Source organism: Mytilus edulis, chromosome 6 (genome assembly GCF_963676685.1).
Source record: "Mytilus edulis chromosome 6, xbMytEdul2.2, whole genome shotgun sequence".
In the NCBI taxonomy this organism is placed as follows: Eukaryota; Metazoa; Mollusca; class Bivalvia; order Mytilida; family Mytilidae; genus Mytilus; species Mytilus edulis.
The window spans coordinates 23,548,090-23,567,831 of record NC_092349.1 but is presented as its reverse complement, the minus strand read 5'-3'; the positions used below and the strand labels follow the sequence as shown (position 1 = coordinate 23,567,831).

At 31.4% G+C, this 19,742-nt stretch overlaps 2 protein-coding genes across 5 annotated transcripts in view; both read right to left on the bottom strand.

Moving 5' to 3' along the window:
- LOC139527374 (putative amidohydrolase YtcJ) overlaps positions 1 to 19,742 on the bottom strand; it is an 86,785-nt gene that overhangs the window by 14,940 nt on the left and 52,103 nt on the right. The gene's annotated exons all lie outside the window — the stretch shown is intronic.
- LOC139526284 (uncharacterized) lies at positions 3,239 to 3,730 on the bottom strand. Its single transcript, XM_071321414.1, has one exon. It carries the CDS (start codon positions 3,728 to 3,730, stop codon positions 3,239 to 3,241), a length of 492 nt encoding a protein of 163 aa, XP_071177515.1.

Here is a 19,742-nt window from a genome sequence, read left to right as displayed (position 1 = left end):
TGTTTCTGCATCAGATGCTCATATCGACAATTATTGTCTTTTCAATGATGCTCGAGGCCAACATAATTGACAATCAAAAAGTACAAAAAGTATAGCCAAAGCCGGGCACGGAATTTGTTATGCAAGAACTTTCATCAGTCCTTTTAATCTTTATATCGGAAAATCTTATAAAACATTGTCAATACATCCGTTCTCGTTTTTTTTTTGACAATTTATGCGATTCACTGAGTTTTATTGTTGGTTACCTTAATGTGTATCATTATTCGAGTTATAAAACTTGAACTTATAATAATTTATAAACATATATACATTTCTTTATAACTGTCTCACACTCAGTCATCGTCTAAAAGCCCCATTAACTTGGTTTACAAGTATGTTTTCTCATCAGGTTATTTTTTAGGCGAGTGACTTATTTCAAAAAGACGTCTAGTTAACGACTTTAATGCACCCACCTAACACACGGCTGTATTATATATCATTCGAAAGCTAAAAATCTGTACTTTCTGTTTTGCCCGGTCGTAAAAAAATCGTACGGTGCATTTTCTGTAAAATCAAGATCAAAGGTCATGAATAAACATTCCAATTTTTGCGATTACTAAACAAAAAGCCATTTTCTAATTATTATACCATAAAAAAATTCAAAAGATCATATGAACTTTATGGAACATGATACATTGTTTCCAAATCAAACAAAAAAATAGAGGTTAGATGCGCAATATTTCCCGAAAATTGAAATTTATCGCAAATCTTAAAAAAATGAAAAATTGTTCCAAAAGCAAAACATATCTTAGGAAATCGATATTTGTATGCTAAAAAAATAGATAAATGTATATGTTTTAGGTCAGGGAATATTTGTTTTGAATGTTAAGATGCATTATTATTAATTATTGTTCATAGAACAGCCTTCTATTGAAGTTTTTGTAGTTGCCAAAAAATCTGCCATCTGCAAATAGCGATCTTTTTGTTATTCTATGTTCAGATAGCACATTACTTATTGTCAATATCAGGGAGAAGAATTATTTTCCATAATAAAGATAGGAGTATTTAAAGTTCGAAAAGAATATATACGAGCCAATTGAGGTAAAAATGTGTTTTTTTACGAAGTCAAACGTATTAACTTTTTTTAATCATGTTTAAATGCAAACATGACTTTGCGACTAAATCGTAGGTAACATTGAAAAAAGTAACCTTGCTTAGAAAAACTTGGTTGTCTAAAGCGGGATGTAAACGAACAAAATATAATACTGCTGCTTCTTATTTAGTCTAAAATCGTGTTAGTAATATTAAGTGTGTTTAGAAGTTTAATCGCTTTAATTATTTGAATAAAAGACGTTTTTAGTTTTTCAACATAAACTTTTAAAATACAAATGCAGGTCATTGTTTATGTAAAACACTATAAGCAGTTGTGAAATAAAAAAATGAAAAACTTGAATACCCTTCCTGACCTCATAAGATCATTCGCTGTTTTATGCAGTGATCGTTTTCATGGTGTGCTTTATTTTGTGAACTGTTGTTCGTCTCTTAGACTTTTATTTTATTTTGTTCATGGTTTTAACTAAGTTTATCTGATTCATGGTTTAAGATGTTGATTGTCCTTTTGGTATTAATAGTCTAGTCAAAATAGATGAAAAATGTGGCCAACCTCAAAAAAATTGCAACAGAATTATTTTTGGTATTTTTCAAATCTAAAAGGCTTTCTTTGTAACATACTAAAAGTCTACCAAGATATCTGAGTGGGAAAATGGATTTTTTGGGTGAAACATTCATTTTAGATGATAATAATTTCAAATCAAAAGTTTTACAACAGGTTATACCGTGTTTATGAAATATTATAATAAAAAAATAGTTTTTGTTTTATAAACATGAAATTTTAGGTGAAAACATCCGATTTTTGTTGGAATTTGAGATCTTCAAAGCGTGAATTGATTACCAACAGGACTGTGAAAATATAAATATTGGTAATAGAGGTTCATTTGATAGTTCAAAAAAGACAAAAACCTTTATTCTAATCATTCCAAAACTTTACAGCAATTTTTAATAGGGTAAATGGTGATTTTGGGTAAAATATAGCAAAATCATCAAAAAATCGTTAAAAACTGTAAAAACACCAATTTGGAATTTTAACTGTTTTTAAATCACTCTAAAAATAAAAAAAATGCAAATCTTAATAGAATAATAATCAGATCAAACAAAATTCATTGTAAAACAAATTTGTAAATAACTGATTTTGTGTAAAAAAAAAAAGAAGCAAAATTTGGCCCAAAATTGACAAAACTAGAAAAAAATGACAAAATTCATATTTTTTTTCTTCAGAAATCAATTAAGATCTCAGATAACATTAATTTATATTCTTTATATGAAAAAGTGCAATGCTTAGATTCATACTATTTTAACCAACAAGAGATGTTAAGCGAAAATCATAGATTTGTTGACCATGCATAATGAGGGGTAAAAAGTATCATTGACCAAAACGGATGATTTAAAAGTAAATGACAAGATACATGGAAACATTTTTTTGAAAGATTATTCCATAGTTTACTGTATACAACAAATATATTTTCATCAGTAAAGTCAGATTCAGCAATGGGAACAGTATTAGAAAAACTCGAATCACAACATTAACCGCATCATACCGACCATTGTGTCTACAGACACATCCTTTGGTGTTGCATTTTTGCTTACATTTGTATCTTACAATGTTAAAACTTTTATCAGTTGCAGGAGGAAGTTCAATCAAAATTGGACGAAGTTTTCCACGTGAAATTTACTAACCATTGTCTGCATGGTCTGTAGGATCTATGTCAACTTCTTCTTACATCCATTTTTGGCACCGATAATACATTCGCAGACTATGAAATTGCCCTGAATCAAATGCTTCTTCTCCTGCTTTGATGATATCTGCTTTATAAAGCATTATTCATAAAAACTTGACATGCGTTTTCAGATATCCTTGGTTAAGTGTTTTTAAAACATGTCTTTACTTACTTACTTAGTCCTTACTATGCCTTACGGCACATAGGGCAAGGACAAGTTTCCTCCACTTTTCTCAGTTGTTTGCTTTTCTTTCCACTGTGCCCCACGTATATTATCTTTCCTTTAAATCATTTTCTATGGTGCGTTTTTATGTTCTTTGAGGTCGGCCTCTTTTTCTTTTTTCCTCTGGTGTCCATCTAAGGGCTACCATGGTCATGTCATCAGATGTTTTGCGTATAACATGACCAAGCCACCTCCAGCTTTTTTATATCAGCAAAGTCTCCATGTCCTTGGTGCTGGTCATCTCATGTAGGTCTTTGTTGGAGATTTTGTTTGGCCAGAATATTTTCATTATTTTCCTCAGACATATGTTATAGTAGCTGGAGAGCCTGTTGATATCTTTCTCAGTCATTCTCCGGCACTCTGAGCCATATAGGAGTACAGAAAGTACACATCTGTTATAGAGCCTGAGCTTGGTCTTATTTGAAAAGGCTGTTGTTTTCCAGATGTTGCCTCGTCTAATGAATGCAGATCTAGCTTTCCCTATTCTGATCTTTATATCTCTTTCCGCACCACCTTCTGTTGTTATACAACTGCTTAGATAATTAAATGAATCTACTGTTTCCAGCTGTTTTCCTTCTATAAATATGATAGGATGTCTTTCTGTATTGAGGTACATTAGCTTTGTCTTTTTGGCATTGATCTTAAGTCCAATCATTTTAGCTGTTTCTTCTAGCTTTTCGGTCTTCTCCTTCATGTGGTCTTTGCATTGGTATGGGATAAAAGTGCTAAATCATCAGCATAGTCTGTGTCCTGTGTTACAAAGTGTCCATCTCAGTCCATTGTTTAATACTTTCTGCTGGGGTTGTTCTCATTACCCAATCAATAGCAATTATGAACAGCATAAATGACATAACACATCCTTGTCTTACTCCTAATTTTACAAGGAAACTCGTGTCAGCTTCAGAGTTGATGGTACTTGAGAAATTTGTATAGAACTGCTTGATGAGATGCACTATCTTACCTGGTATTCCATAGTTTCTCAGAACTACCCTAAAGATTTTCCCGGTGTAAGCTGTCAAACGCTTTCTCGAAGTCCACTAAATTTACTAGTAGATTTCTCTGCCACTCATGACACTGTTCTCAGTTGTTACGTAGGACCAATATGTGGTCTATGCAGCCTCTACCTTTTCTGAAACCAGCTTGTTCTTGTCTTAGTTTCTTATCAACAGCCTTTATAATTCTTGATATTAAAATTATGCAGGAGACCTTACTTGGAATGGATAGTAAGGTGATTCCTCTCCAAATATTGCAGTAAGTTAAGCCTCCTGATTTTGGTATTGTTATGATGTTGCCTTCAGACCAACTGTTAGGGATAACAGCTTGCTCCCATATTTTCTGGAATACTGGGTGTACAGTATCCGCTGCTAGCACTGTATCTATCTTAAAAAATTCTGCATTTAGTTGGTCTATGCCAGGTGACTTTTTGTTTTTCAAGCTTTTAATGGCTGCCTGTATTTCTTGTTTTGAAGGTGGATCTGTGTCTATTTCAAGGTCTAAGGGTGCCTCAGGAAATTTTTCTAGATTATCTGGTTCTTTTCTATTAAGATCCTCTTGAAAATGTTCCTTCCATCTCAAATATTGATCTCGTTCTGTTGTTAGCATATTGTTGTTTTTGTCTTTAATTGGCATATCAATTTTAGCTTTTTTATCACTTAGTTGTTTAGTTACTGTGGATTCATTTATTTTCGTGGATTGCTGAAAACTTGCAATTTCGTGGATATTTGGTTTCATGGTTTTGCCAGTCTCTGCATACAAAGCCCATTGGTATTATGCTATTCGTTGAATATTTGAATTCGTGGTGCATATGTACCCACGAAACCCACGAAATTAGTTTCCAACGAATAATAATGAATTCACAGTACTTGATAAATCTGTCCCATTCTCTGATTCACCCATTCTTCTGCCCCTGGTTAGACCTCCACAAGATTTGACACTTCTCATCAATATTTGTTCTATAGTCAAATCTGTAGAAAGACCACTCCAAAAATGGTCTGTTGTATGTAGTATTGATGAAGAAAAAAATCTATTATCCATTACTAAAAAGGAACTTTTCATGTCAAACAGTCAAAACAAACAAGCTCGTTGGTTTTCCCATTTGAATAGTTTTACACTAGTAATTTTGGGGCCCTGTATAGCTTGTTGTTCGGTGTGAGCCAAGGCTCTGTGTTGAAAGCCGTACATTAACCTATAATGGTTTACTTTTATAAATTGTTATTTGGATGGAGAGTTGTCTCATTGGCACTCACACCATATCTTCCTATATCTTATTAACGTGCTTTGTGACAAGCTAAAAGATAATAACATTAGATGTAAGAATGTGACTGGTGATGCAGATTGTGCAAACAGCTTTGGATTGTGCTTTGTCTTTAGTAGTCATAGTAAATGGTGAAGGTACGGATCTATTTGTGTTACTTATTCATCATGTTAATCAGCAGTGCAAACGGGTTATTTTTAAATCTGAATAAATGACAATCAACCAAAAAAATGAAAATATGGAACATAAAACAGTCTAAAGGATTTCTTGGGGATGATGTTGCTCTTTTTGCATTCTATAACAGGTTGTGACTCATCATCTAGGCTTTTTGGAATAAGCGAAGGACTTCCATTAAGATCAAGTTTTCATGAATAAGCCGGCTTCATTAAAGCAGATATCATCAAAGCAGGAGAAGAAGTGCTCACATGTTTATATGGAGGACTTCCTCTAGAAGGACTTTACATTCTTCTCTGGAGAAAATTCAAATCTATAGTAATTACTGGAAACACATTGGTTCAGGTGAAAAGTTTACCACCAACATCAGATTCAGGGCAATTTCATAGTCTTCGAGTGTATTATCAGAAGAAGTTGACATAGATCCTACAGACCATGCAGACTATGGTTGGGAAATCAAACATGGAAAACTTTGTCCAATTTAATGGAACTTCCACCTGCTCCTGATAAGCTTCTTAACATTTAAATATTAGATGCAACTGTAAACAAACTGTGACACCAAATGATGTGTCTGTTGAAAAAATGGTTTCTGAAAAATATAAATTGTATTTTTTTCCAGTTTTTGACGATTTTTTGACAAATTTAGCTTTTTTCACCTAAAATCAGTTATTTTACTATTGTTTTACAATGAATTTTGTTTGATCTGATTATAATTATATTAAGATTTCCGTTTTTCTATTTTGGAGTGATTCAAAAACAGTTAAAACTCCAAATTGGTGTTTTTCCAGTTTTTAACGATTTTTGATTGATTTTACTATATTTTACCCAAAATCATCATTTACCCAATAAAGAATTGCTGTAAAGTTTATGAATGATTAAAATAAAAGTTTTTGTCTTTTTTAAAGAATAAAATGAACTTCTATTACCATTTTTTATATTTGCCTGTCTGTTTTGGTAATCAATTCACACTATGTGAATCTCAAATTCCAACAAAAATTGGATGTTTTCACCTAAAATTTCATGCTTATAAAAAAAAACTATTTTTTTGTTATTTCATTTCATAAACACTGTATAAACTGTTGTAAAACTTTTGATTTGAAATAATTATCATCAAAAATGAATGTTTAACAAGCTTTTCCCAGTTTTTCGCTATTTTTGACAAATTTTGCTATTTTTCACCCAAAAAAATTCATGTTCCCACTCAGATATCTTGGTAGACTTTTGGTATGTTACAAAGAAAGCCATTTTGAATCGAAAAATACCAAAACAAATTCTGTTGCAATTTTTTTGAGGTCAAATGCTATTTTGACTAATTTACTTTAAAGACATTAACTTGCAGTGATGAAAATCGGCCAAAAAATTGCATCAAAGTAAAGTAAAGAAGAATAACGCAATAAGACAAATATCCTCAAAAATAACTTAATTTGCTCACGGTGATGTATATATAGAACCAAATCGTTATTATGATACATTTAGCAACAATGATCTACAATTTGAAAACCTTTGACTACTTGAATAGTGACGAAATATATCAAAGGGACATCAAACTCATAATTGAAAACGAACTGACAAAACGGCAAAAAAAAAAAAAAACGAACACGACAAAGCAACAGTATACAAAACACAACATATAAAACTACAGATAGAGTAACAAAACCCCCCAAAAAATATTTGGGGTGAATTCAGAGACTCCAAAAGGGTAAGCAGATCATGTTCCACATGTGACACCCGTCTTGTGGCTCATTTAATTTCTAACTCGGTGCCACGCCTTAGTGGGTAGGTGTCATTCAAGGCAGCAGTGGCGGATCCAGAAATTTTCATAAGTGGGGGCCCAGTGACTGACCTAAGAGGGGGCCCGCTCCAGTAACGCTTCAGTGATTCCCTATATAAGCAACCAATTTTTTTCCCAAAAAGGGGGGGCCCGGGCCCCCTGGGCCCCCCTCTAAATCCGCCTCTGGGCAGATATGACGGTATTTTGGTAACGTAAATTGGAACTTATCAGTCGTCATCTGGCGAAACAAATATTTTATAATTGTAAACCAACTCGTAGTGGCGTCCATAAATTTTTCAAAGGGATGATTCCAACTTTTCATTTGAACTCTGGTTTAGAAGTAAGCATAATTTCAGAAAATTTATGATGTCAAAAACTTCTTTGATAGTCATTACAGGGTTTTACTTAGTTTAAAGTGATTAGCAGTCGCATCAGAAAGAAAAAATTGTGTTTTGCACATTTTATTTACTTTTACTCGAAACATGTGCTGTCTATCTAAAACACGCTTTAAATATATAAAAATGCATTTGATTAATGACTGTTAATCTCTCTGCTAAAAATTTAAATTGTTTGCATATGTGAATTAAATAAATAAAAGTCATATTATGCAATCAAGCTGAAATCCTTATTCGTCCTTGGCCTTTGATCTTGATTTGACGGAAATTGCACCGTACGATTTTTTTACGACCGGGCAAAACAGATAGTACAGATTTGTAGCTTTCAAATGATATATAATTTAGCCGTGTGTTAGGTAGGTGCATTAAAAATTTAATTTCATGGTTAAAGTCACTCGCCTATTTCTATATGAGAAATTCGAATCTATTAATCTTGAACCCTAACATTTGTCATAGTGATAAAGCACGCAGAAGTGTCATGATTCAAATCGTAGTCTCCAATATAATAATTACTATGTAAAGTAATATCATGTCCAAATTCTTTAATCGTTAAAAAGACATTATTTTCATACATACACATTTTAAATGTATAAAATTATTTCATACATAATTCTCTGTTGGGATAAAGACATTAGTTTTGTCAACTCACCTTGATATAAAGAAGTAGAAAGGTTCAAGTTTAATACTTTATTATTTGATGAATACAAATTTACAATTAATGAAATAATGTCGTTTGAGAACCTAAAATCGTTTTTGGCATATATGCATTGTTGCAATAATGTTGGTGTATCATTGAAATACAATGAAAAGTACATTTGATAAATTGCATACGCCCAAAACGCTTCTCTAAAAATTCATCCTATGTAGGAACGCCCAAAGACGAATAATTAAAAGCCAATGATGTATACGAATTGGAACAGATGATAATCTATATGAAATCTCAATTCATTATTTAATATGATACAAATGAAAACTAATTTTGAAAACCCCTTGTTCAGAAATTTTTTCATAAATATTTTTTGGACGGTTAGAAGAGAATTTACAAAAAAAAAACTACATTAGAAGTATTTCTAAATCTTTTTACAAATATGCATGTGCCATGCTAAGGATTATGTGTTTGTCTTCTTGTCATCGCTATTAAAGTATTCTAAATATTCTAATGGTACATAAATTATCATTTGGAGGAATAGCCATTTCTTCTGCAAATCTTTTAAAAAATTTCTTAAAAAAAAAAAAGTTTTTAAAAGTCACTCAGTTTAAGATTGTTTGTGTTGATACAATAACTTGTTCTTAACAAGACAACATCCAAAGATACAATGCTTGAGGGAATATTTGCCAGATACGCGTTTCGCCTACAAAAGCTTCATAGGTAACATTCGAATGAAACAATACAAATGCCAATATAAGTACGAAATCGAAAAGAAGTTCGAAACAGTTTTACTTTGATGAAAAATAATGTGTACCCAAAAAAGAATTCATTCGTGTTAAACAGTCACATAAGATTCATAAGATAATTTTTTTCATGCTCAAACTTTCACAAGATATGTTAGTGTAAAAAAAGCAAATGAAACCATAATATCTAAGATATCTAAGATGTTGAGTAACAACAATGGATATAAAACATTACTTTTTCAAATAAATCTGCACATTTTTTAAATTATGTACATATAGTCATGGATGAAGTCATTGACTTGATAGAAGAACTTTCTTATCTAGGATTTGACATTGGTTATCACGATCGTATTTTATATTCTTACACTAATAAGCGACATTATTATCCATATGACAAACGTATGCAAATACGATAAACATAGAGAAAACTATGTGTTTCTTTTCATCAAACTGGTATAAACTGAACTGAATTCTACGTAGTAAGTTGTATTTTTCAGGTCTGAATTACTGTTTAATTATGAATTACTGTGTCCATAGTAGTAAACGAGAAGACCATTTTGTATGTCGCTTCTCTTCCTTCCAACAAATTAATCATCATGCCTCTGTGACATATAGAACTATGCATAGTCGCATTTATCATCCATTCTTATGATTTTTCAAACTGAGTTATTGTGGGAGAAAAACGAAAAAAAGGCGTCCGGATATTGTTTACGTCATCTGACCGACTTTAAGTCATTGATAAGACTTCCAGTTTTAAAATTAGAACTCGGAGAGAGTACAATTATTTTCGAGTTTATCTATATGTAAACTATGATTATACTACTATACTATATAGAGACGTTATATACATATAGCAGTGCATGAACTCCGTGGAAGAATAAACTTAGAATTGGTAATTTTAAGCAAATACACGTTATTTATAATATACGTATGTTCATAATATACAGAAGGCTTCAGACCACAATTAATTCCCTTTTGTTCGTGGAGTTCCCAATTATTATATTGGGTCATGCTTCCCAAGTATTGTTTTCTTTGAAATGTTTACTATTCTAAAAGGGGTCATATCAGTTGCAAATATATTGAATTGAGTAAATTTTACATGTGGAAAAAAATATTGTTGAAAGTGAAAGTAGTGATTAGGCCAAAATGAAATTAGAATATTAGCATTAGTCATTTATACAAGATTCAAATTCTACCATTGACACGTCAATAGGGCTCTCAAAGGAAAAAGCAACGGATGGGTTTTCCTAGAAGCATATTTTATTAGAATAATAATGGTTTGTCAGCAGTTACATTTATTTCATGTTTGAATCGGTGCATTTACGAGATATATTATTGTAAAAAATCGCTAATATACATTAGCAAACCAAAGTCTCCAATTTGGGGTTTAAATCTAAGATGTTGAGTAACAACAATGGATATCTAACATATTTTTTTTTCAAATGAAACTGCATATTTCTAAAAAATATATACAAATATTCTAGATGATGACATATTCACTTGAATTGCAGAAACATTTGATAGAAGAACTTTTTTTATCTAGGATAAGACATTTGTACATTCACGGATTGGTTTATCTATGCGATGTGTCATTGTCTAAACTAACTAATAACATATTTAACACCTTTTAGATTGTTGTTTAACATCAATGTCGTCTGTCTGCTAAGTAAACGCAACAGTGATATACCGCTGTTCATACGTCATTTTTTGATTGAGAAAAAACAAATCCGGGTTACAAACTATATCGATGTACGCATAAACTATGAGAGGCAAACAACGAAACAAACAAAACCGCTGAAATGAACAAAAAACAATGCAACACACAGAAACGAACAGTTAGCAAGAGAAAAAAATGATAATTTTGAGTACATTTATCATACCAGTTTAGATGAAACCTTAAGGGTGTGTTATGCTAAAGTTAGAAGTACAGACGGCAATTTTAATTCCAAAAATAAATTGAATATTGAAAAAATTGAATGTGTCAAAAAGAGATAACAATTCGACCACAGAACAAAAAAAAAGAAGACGAAGGCTAACCATCATTCATCATATGTCAAAAATGGCCTTTAATTCACATCATATACTATTCATTGTGTTGGGGCAACAACAATCAGTGTCGCGGCTAATCTGACATTGCAGAGAGAGAGTGGCTATGCTAATATTTAGCCACATTTTGAAGACACCTGTCTCGTTATATCCTACAGATTCTTCCGACAAACCGAAAAGAAAGTAAACAGCTCTTTTACAAAGTTTTGATGACAGGCCTACTGCTGCCACATATAATGTAAAGATATCAAAAACAGATGCTGGATCATCAACACTATCTCCTTCAATAAACATATAGGTTTTCGAACTAAAGCAAAAGTCGCCTCGTTAACAATTGCGTGTACAGAACAACCATGTGCACCTTCGACATGTGAGATGTAGTATTGATATAATGGTTGACCTGTGACTCTCTGTTGAATTTATAATTGCACTTTAAGAACTTCTGTGTAGTATTAAGGTCATACTTCCATCAAAGTAGTGGCTGCTTTGTCGACCGATGAGAAAACAGACTCCTGGGTAAGTAATTGCAATTTGTTTCTTTTCGGAAACTGTAACCTTTATCTATTTCTAAATCAATTTTAAATTGCGATGTTTCAATATCCACATTATTTATTTCAGACTGTTGTGATGTAAGTTTAATTCATGGAATAGGTCTAGAACTCTTTGACGAAATAAATTGTAAATGAATGGTTATAATTAAGACACAGAACATGCATTTTATAGAATTGTGATAAACACTATCAGATAATGTATTTATTCATATATTTATTCTTTTTCAATCTAAGACTTTTGAACACTTCATTTGCATTTATCTGTAGGATAAATGTTGATATTTGTGATCAGCTAAATCATATAGCAAATACTTAACCGTATTTCGAAGCTTATCCTTACATATTTGTTATTGAAAAATTGGTCATTATCGTGATATATGGACTGCCCAAGGACAGTGGTATTGACTAAGACATTGATAGTGACTAATCCGTCAATACCATTGTAATACAAGCAGTCCATGTATCACGATAATGTCCAGTTCCTCAATTACTATTATGCTTATTTCATTATGGAACCATGTTTTAAAGAATTCTCATATATTCCAATTGTCCAAAGCATCTCGAGTTATTGTACGAGTTTTACAGGTATGAACGAAGACCAGTGATAACTTTAATTCACTACCATTCATTTAAATGCAATATTGTCATTATGTAAATACAATAAAAAAAGTTTTCTTTATTTTTTTTCTTAACGAAAACTTTTGTTAAGCAATTAAACAAATTACAGATAAAGTCTAAATTAGAAAAATGTTGTAATAAAGAAACATTTATCTGAACAGAATAACCACTCCCAAACGGTCATGAACATGGAAATGTCATCATGTTTAAAAATTAATGATATTTGGAATGAAACAAAATATTTCGTGATCAAAGGTCTAAAATATTTTCCCAAAATTTGAGTGTTGTATTCCGTTGATAGTCAGCTTAACAAAACATCATGGTACATGTATACAGAACGCTGTTCTAAAAAATAAAACAATAAAAAAAAAATACAAACGGAAAGTCCTTTTATCAAAAGGCAAATTCAAAAGCTCAAACACATTCAGCCCATAAGTAAAATACTTAGTGACTTGTCTACTTCTAAACGTTATAAATTGCATGTGTCCTAATCGCTTTCCTATTTTTTTGTTGTTCTTAGGAACAATCACAGTCGAATATATGAAAGCCAATGACATATTAGAAACATAACATGAATACCAAAACACAATATACGGTAATGTATGCTGACATGAGGCTAAATACAAAAGTTTCGTAGGTCTAAAAGTTAAAAAACAAAAATCAAAAATAGATCGGATATAAAAAATGCGATAAGCATGATGTAGTTCTACTGCATGAAACTCGGTACTATATGTATGGAGAATTTGTAATTACGAAGAAAATGAGCGACAAAATATACTGTACCGGACGGCAGACATAGGAAAATCAGTATACCCTCTTCTTCTTTTTAAAAGACAGGTTATGCCTAACTGGTCTTACCTGAAAATATTTTCATAGTACTCACCTTAACAAAACAGTTTCCTGACCACCTAGTCCAATTTTAAAAATTTTCTTTATAAAGACAGGTTATGCCCAAATGGTCTTACTTGACAATATTTACATAGTGCTCACCTAGTCAATTAAAAAATTTACAAAGAAAATTAACAGAATGTAAAATTCTGTATTATTAGTATCATCCGAATATTGTTTCCGTAATCGGACAAACTTTTAAGTCATAGACAAGACTTCCGTTTATGACTTTTTTTAAAATTGCACATAATTTTAGGGTACTTGGGGACAGGACAATTATTTTCGCGTTTTTCTCTATACTATGATCATACTTGTACTATAAATAAAGCGTATTTGCTATATACTATTAATTCCAAATTTGCTATCGTCGGCTGTAACTGACATTTTATACATAGAGAGTCTCCTAAATGACTATATCGCCTATGATAGTAAACTTGGAATTGATAAATTACATGTACACTTTATTTATAATATATATACGGTCAAAGTATAGAGACACAACAGAAACCAACAATAATGGACATTGGAAAAAGGGGGAGGACTAGAAATATTGTCCTGTCACCACAGTAACTCTTACTTTTGATACCTTTCCTAAAATTCTCCAGACATAAACTGTTCTACAAAATTTCGTCCTACAATAGTTTACATACTTTCAAACACGTACTAAATGCCCACGATTTCGCGTGTGTATTCTAGTAATGTTTAATTTTATTTGATACCACGCTACTTATGAGATGATATGGATTTTCTCAGTGGAATAGAAAAAGTATTTATGACGTCATTAGCCTACGCCATTGATGTCACAAAGATAAACAGTAATAAGCAGATTATCAATGGTCTTTCAAACCCTATGTTTTCACACCTTGAGAGATTGAACTAGAGGCTCTAAAGAGCCTCTGTCGCTCACCATGGTCGATGTGCATATTAATCAAAGGACACGGATGGATTTATGAAATAATTGTGCTTTTATGATAGTAATGTGTTTGTACATTTACTTTACTGACCATTCTTACTGTTTACAATTATCTCTATCAATAAAGAACTCGGTCCAGTAGTAACAGTGGAAAATATTTTGTAAACAATTTAAAAATGATGAAAATTTTTAAAAATGACTATAAAGGTCAATAACTCCATGAGGGGTCTATTGACAATTTTTGTCATGTTGACATATTTTTAGGTCTCACTTTGCTGTACAAAATATTCGTAAAATTACCAACTCAGGGGCAGCAACCCAACAACGGGTTGCCTGAATGGTCTGAAAATGTTAGGACATATAGTTTTTGACCCAGTGAAGAATATGATCTTGTAGATTTGCCCTTAATGCTTTGGTTTTAGAGATATGAGCTAAAACTCCATTTTAACCTTTGTACCTTTTTTAATGTAACATGTGTAAACTAAAACTAGCCTTTTACTTATTGATAGCTTTTTAGGATCTGACACCAGTTTGCTTCATTGGTATTCTATCTCGCATGACTATTTCACAGGAAAGAAGAATTAACATGTGTTGTCCTGTCACAGATCAAGCTGTTCTACAGTAATGGTCCTTAATAAATGGAAAAAATGCTGATTTTTTGTTTTTGTTCTCTTACTTTGCTTACTATTCAGAGTAATGCTCCTCCCCTAATGCTGAATTTGTTGTTTCCGTTTTTTAACTTTAGTTTGCCAAAACTAGATATTATAAAACTTATAACAAGGCTTAATACCACAAACATTCAGATCAATTAAAGTTTCTTAAAAGTTGAATATATAATTTCTCCTCGATATTAAGTATTTTATAATACCTATACTTAATCAATATTGGATGTTCTTGGTAACTCATATTTTTGTATTACGTTTGTATTTCTCGGTAATATTTTTCAAACTTTGAATATGTGTCATTTATGAAAATGTTTTCAACTCAAGTTTCCCATTTAATTTAAAGTTTGTAATTCTAAACAGTTCAACAATATTTAAAAGACAGTATTTCAACGCGGTGATGAACAATGAATTATTCAGACTTTAAATAACGTCACGCACATTTAGTCTTCGTGAAATGTGATAGTCTTGTCTATATTGTATGACATACCATCCCCGTTGTCATCAATCATTGCTACAGGTCACACAAAAGTGCAAAATTAAAAATCATTTCTAAAGTTATGTCCTCATTTGAAGATGAACAGAATCAATAAAATAAAAATAATAATAATACATTGTACACTAGTGCCGACAGGTGGGATACGATATCGGTATGATTGGTGTGAGAGAAAAGCGACTGAAGTTTACTGGCATGGTGCAATATATGTTTTACGAGGGACAATATTCCCCAATATTCATTCAATAACCCTTTTATTGTATAGCAATATACTATTTGAAAGTAAAAATTGGTTTAAACTAAGATTTTGTCCTTGATGACGTCATGAATTTTAAAGATTTATGGCACTAGTGCAATATTAGAATTTATTGCACTAGTGCAATATTTTAATTTATTGCACTAGTGCAATATCATAATTTATTGCACGCCAACTTTTGGTTACTTTCTGTGGGAAATATTATATTGCTATGCAATAACATGTATTTCTGCATTTCTCTTCGAAAAATGACGTGTTTAATGGAATAAAAAGTATAACTAGTAAAATTTCTCTTTATTTTCGCAATAGGCTTTCAAAAACATATTTTTCCTATGTGTACTATGAGAAATTAGGTAAAAGAATATAACGAAAGTGGCAATTGTTATCTTTCATACCTCAAAACAAATTTTTCCTATGTGTACTAGCATATGAGAAATTAGGTAAAAGAATATAACGAAAGTGGCAATTGTTATCTTTCATACTTTAGTTTCATTAAAAAACGTAATATAGACTGGGTCAGTGTCCAGTTTAAATGTCATTTATTTTGCAGAACACATTCCTGCACGGTGTTATTTAATCATTTTACTCGCAAGAAAAGCATTAACAGTTTGAATGTCATCTAATAATATCTTAATCCAATCATTTTGCATAAAATTCAATAACAATGGCCTGTCCACATCACAAGAAGTAATAGGGGTAAACTGGGTAGGGAGAAAAGTAAAGATATTAGAAGTTGATATTTATGCAATAACGAATGAAAATTTCTTAACCAAAAGTGTTGCTATATTTTCAAAAACATGTCGTTCTGTATTGGTATAGTATGAAATCTTGTAAAATATTTAATATTTCACAAATAATACGTGATTTTAAATATAATCATTGCTTAAGACACTACAAAAAAAATCATTCATTTGATCAAGTGGCATTGTCATTATGTGTGTTGAAATGAACAGTGGTATAGCAAACAACGAATTCCAACGCGAAATGTTATCACACACTATATCTAATTTGTGAAAATGACTTTATAACAAACATGACTTATGTAGTGAAAAGTGAAAATTAAACAAAATATGACTTGCAGAGTTTAGAATAATTAACATTCTCAAGTTATGAGAAGCTTGTAAATAAATAAATCTACCAGGATTTTGCGTAACTTACAAGAAATCTACCCTTGCCATATTCGTGTATCCAAACAATAACCGTCTATGGTTAACACTTTTTTCTAAATATATAAGACATTATGCAAATGGCTGAAATCAAACGTGTGCATCAAGTAGATTTGGACGACGCAAACTATTATTGTGTTGAAATTAACCAATATGCTCTTTTCAGTAGGCGCGTTACGTTCGCTCGGATTGGTCCCACATTTGCGCAAACAAAATCCACGATTGCGCGACAAAACGCATTACGTTTGCGCGAAATTTACCTGTTAAAAAGTTACTACATTTGCGCTGATTAATACAAAAACATTTAACATGTTAAAATAAACTGAAATTAATTTGAACAAATGTTATCGGTCATCTTACACAAGTTACATACACATGTTAATTATTGAGCAGTACACACCTATTGTCCACTCATATACAAGTTTGGAAGTCTACTAACAAGATAGCCTTTTTTTTTTTTTTTTTTTTTTTTTTATCTCTGAGTCAAATAAAGGGAGAAAAATCTCACCAGTACCACGCAAAGACTGATCTATAGATGCGTCTCGTATAGCCATCATCTGCATGTCTGCAGCGTTTTATTCATGACTATATACTTTAAATATTCTTTTCCATGATAGTCGCTGTATTTTATTTTAAACTTTTTTTTTTACAAAATTGTAGTGCTTCTTATTAATGTTTATTAAAATATATAAAGACTTGTCTGGTATATGTTAATCTTTTTATGAAATAACAAGATGTAGTAATATCGCCAATTTATGTTCAAAACATTAATCGAAAAACAAATTACAAGTAAAAAAAACCTCAGGTAATCTACAGATATATTCGCGCACACGTAATACCATTTTTCCGCGCAGATGTAATGCGTGTCATTTACAAATCCACGCAAATATAGGTCGCCCCTTTTCAGTATAATTGCAATAGATGTAGAGTCATTATAAAACGTTATTCTGATTGGCTACACTGCAATATCGCGTTATTCCTTTATCAACTTCATTATACAATTGAATATATCACTCATGGTGACACGAGGTCCAACAAAACAGTGCACAGGTGAATTGAATAAAAATTAAATAGAAATCGTGCTTTCATGATCCTAGCTGAATAATGTAATGATAAGTATCAAATGCTTCTTTTCGTAACTTCATAAGGTTATAAAAGCGATGACCGTGCGCTTTCTCGCTTCATACACAAAATAAACTTCGGTCAAAACTTTTACACCGCAATGAAGTTACAAAAAGAAGCATTAATTTCCTAAATAATGTACGTATTTTTTCTTTTATATAAAACTGTATGGGAAAGTTTTCGTCGTTGGACACTTTCGATACTTGCAATCATTTTATAAATGAAAATGCAGCTAATGTGTCATTGTTTTTAACTAAAGGTTTCTTCTAGAATGCAAAATTCCCCTGAAATAAAGGTACAGTGGAGATAACTTCAAAGCTCTCATTAGAACTGTCAGAATAATCTGTCATAGAACTGACTAAAACTAATATAAGTGATATACCATGCGGCTATATATATTATAAGATTTACATAATAAAGGTCAAATATGGTCAAATTTGGTTGATGTTGTCATATATGGTCAGTTTTGGTTGATGCTGTCAAATATGATCAGTTTTGGTTAATGCAGACAAATAATTTTGGTACACGAGTCAGTCTGAGGTATGAAAACTACTGATATTTGTTTACGATTCAATATTTTGAATAAAAAGAGAAAATTCTGGCAGTCTCAATAAATGCGATACAACAATTCATTTCCAATATGGTGGTTATGTTTATACTACAATCCCTCTTGACCTTAAATAATTACTGAATAATTACATAAAAAAGAGCAAATATGGTCAGTTTTAGTTGATGCGGTTTAAAGATTTTAGAACACAAGTCAGTCTGAGGTATGAAAACTACTGATATTTGTTTACGATTCAATATTTTGAATAAAAGAGGACATGCTGGCACTATAAATTGATGGAAACAAAATGTAACGGTCATTGTTATCCAATATTGCTGTAACTTGTATATTACAGTCCCTCTTGGCCTAAAATCATAACTGAATTACTGTGCAGCTATATAGATTTACATAAAAATAGATCAAATACACATGTATGGTCAGTTTTTGGTTAATGCGGGTTAAAGATTTTAATACGCAAGTCAGCCTGAGGTATGAAAACTACTGATATTTGTTTACGATTCAATATTTTGAATAAAAAGAGTACATGCTGGCACTATAGGTTGATGCAAACAAAAGTGTATGGTCATTGTATTCCAATATTGCTGTAACTTGTATTGTATTAAACAACCCATCCTTACATAAAAATATTACGAATTTACTGTTATTTGTTTACGATTCAATATTACGTCTACCAAATTTTGTTTGCATCAGTTTATAGTGCCTGCATGTCCTCTTTTTATTGAAAAGTTTGAATCGTAAACTAATTTAAATAGTTTTGATATATCAGACTGACTCATATATCAAAATTAGTACATGCTGGTACTATTAAAACACCATTCGTTTTTTATGTGTTTTGTTATTTAATTTTGCCATGTGATTATGGACTTTCCGAATAGATTTTCCTCTAAGTTCAGTATTTTTGTGATTTTACTTCTTTTTGTATATAACAGTCTCTTTTGACCTAAAATTATAACTGAATTACTGGGCAGCTATATAGATTTGCAGAAAAATAGAGCAAATAAGGTTGATGCGGTAAAGATTTTTGTTCAACAGGTCCGTATGAAAATTACTCAGAAACAGATATCATATTTGTTTACGATTCAATATTTTGAATAAAAAAAGAGGACATGCTGGTACTATTAATTGATAAAAACAAAATTTTGTAGTTATTGTTTAATTTCCTATATTATAATAATTTTCATTTGTACAATCCATCCTGGCCTAAAAATATAACTGTGTTACTGCAGTGTGCGGCTACATGTATATTGATTTACATGAGGAAGTGCAAATATGGTCAGTTTAACTGAAGTTTAATTTAAAAACATATTTATTTATAATGGATTGGGAAACAAGTTATTACATTTGGTTAATGACGTCAAATACTTTTGTTATACGAGTCATCCTGACAAATGTAAAACAATTCAAACGAGAAAACTAACGGCCTAATCTGTGAAA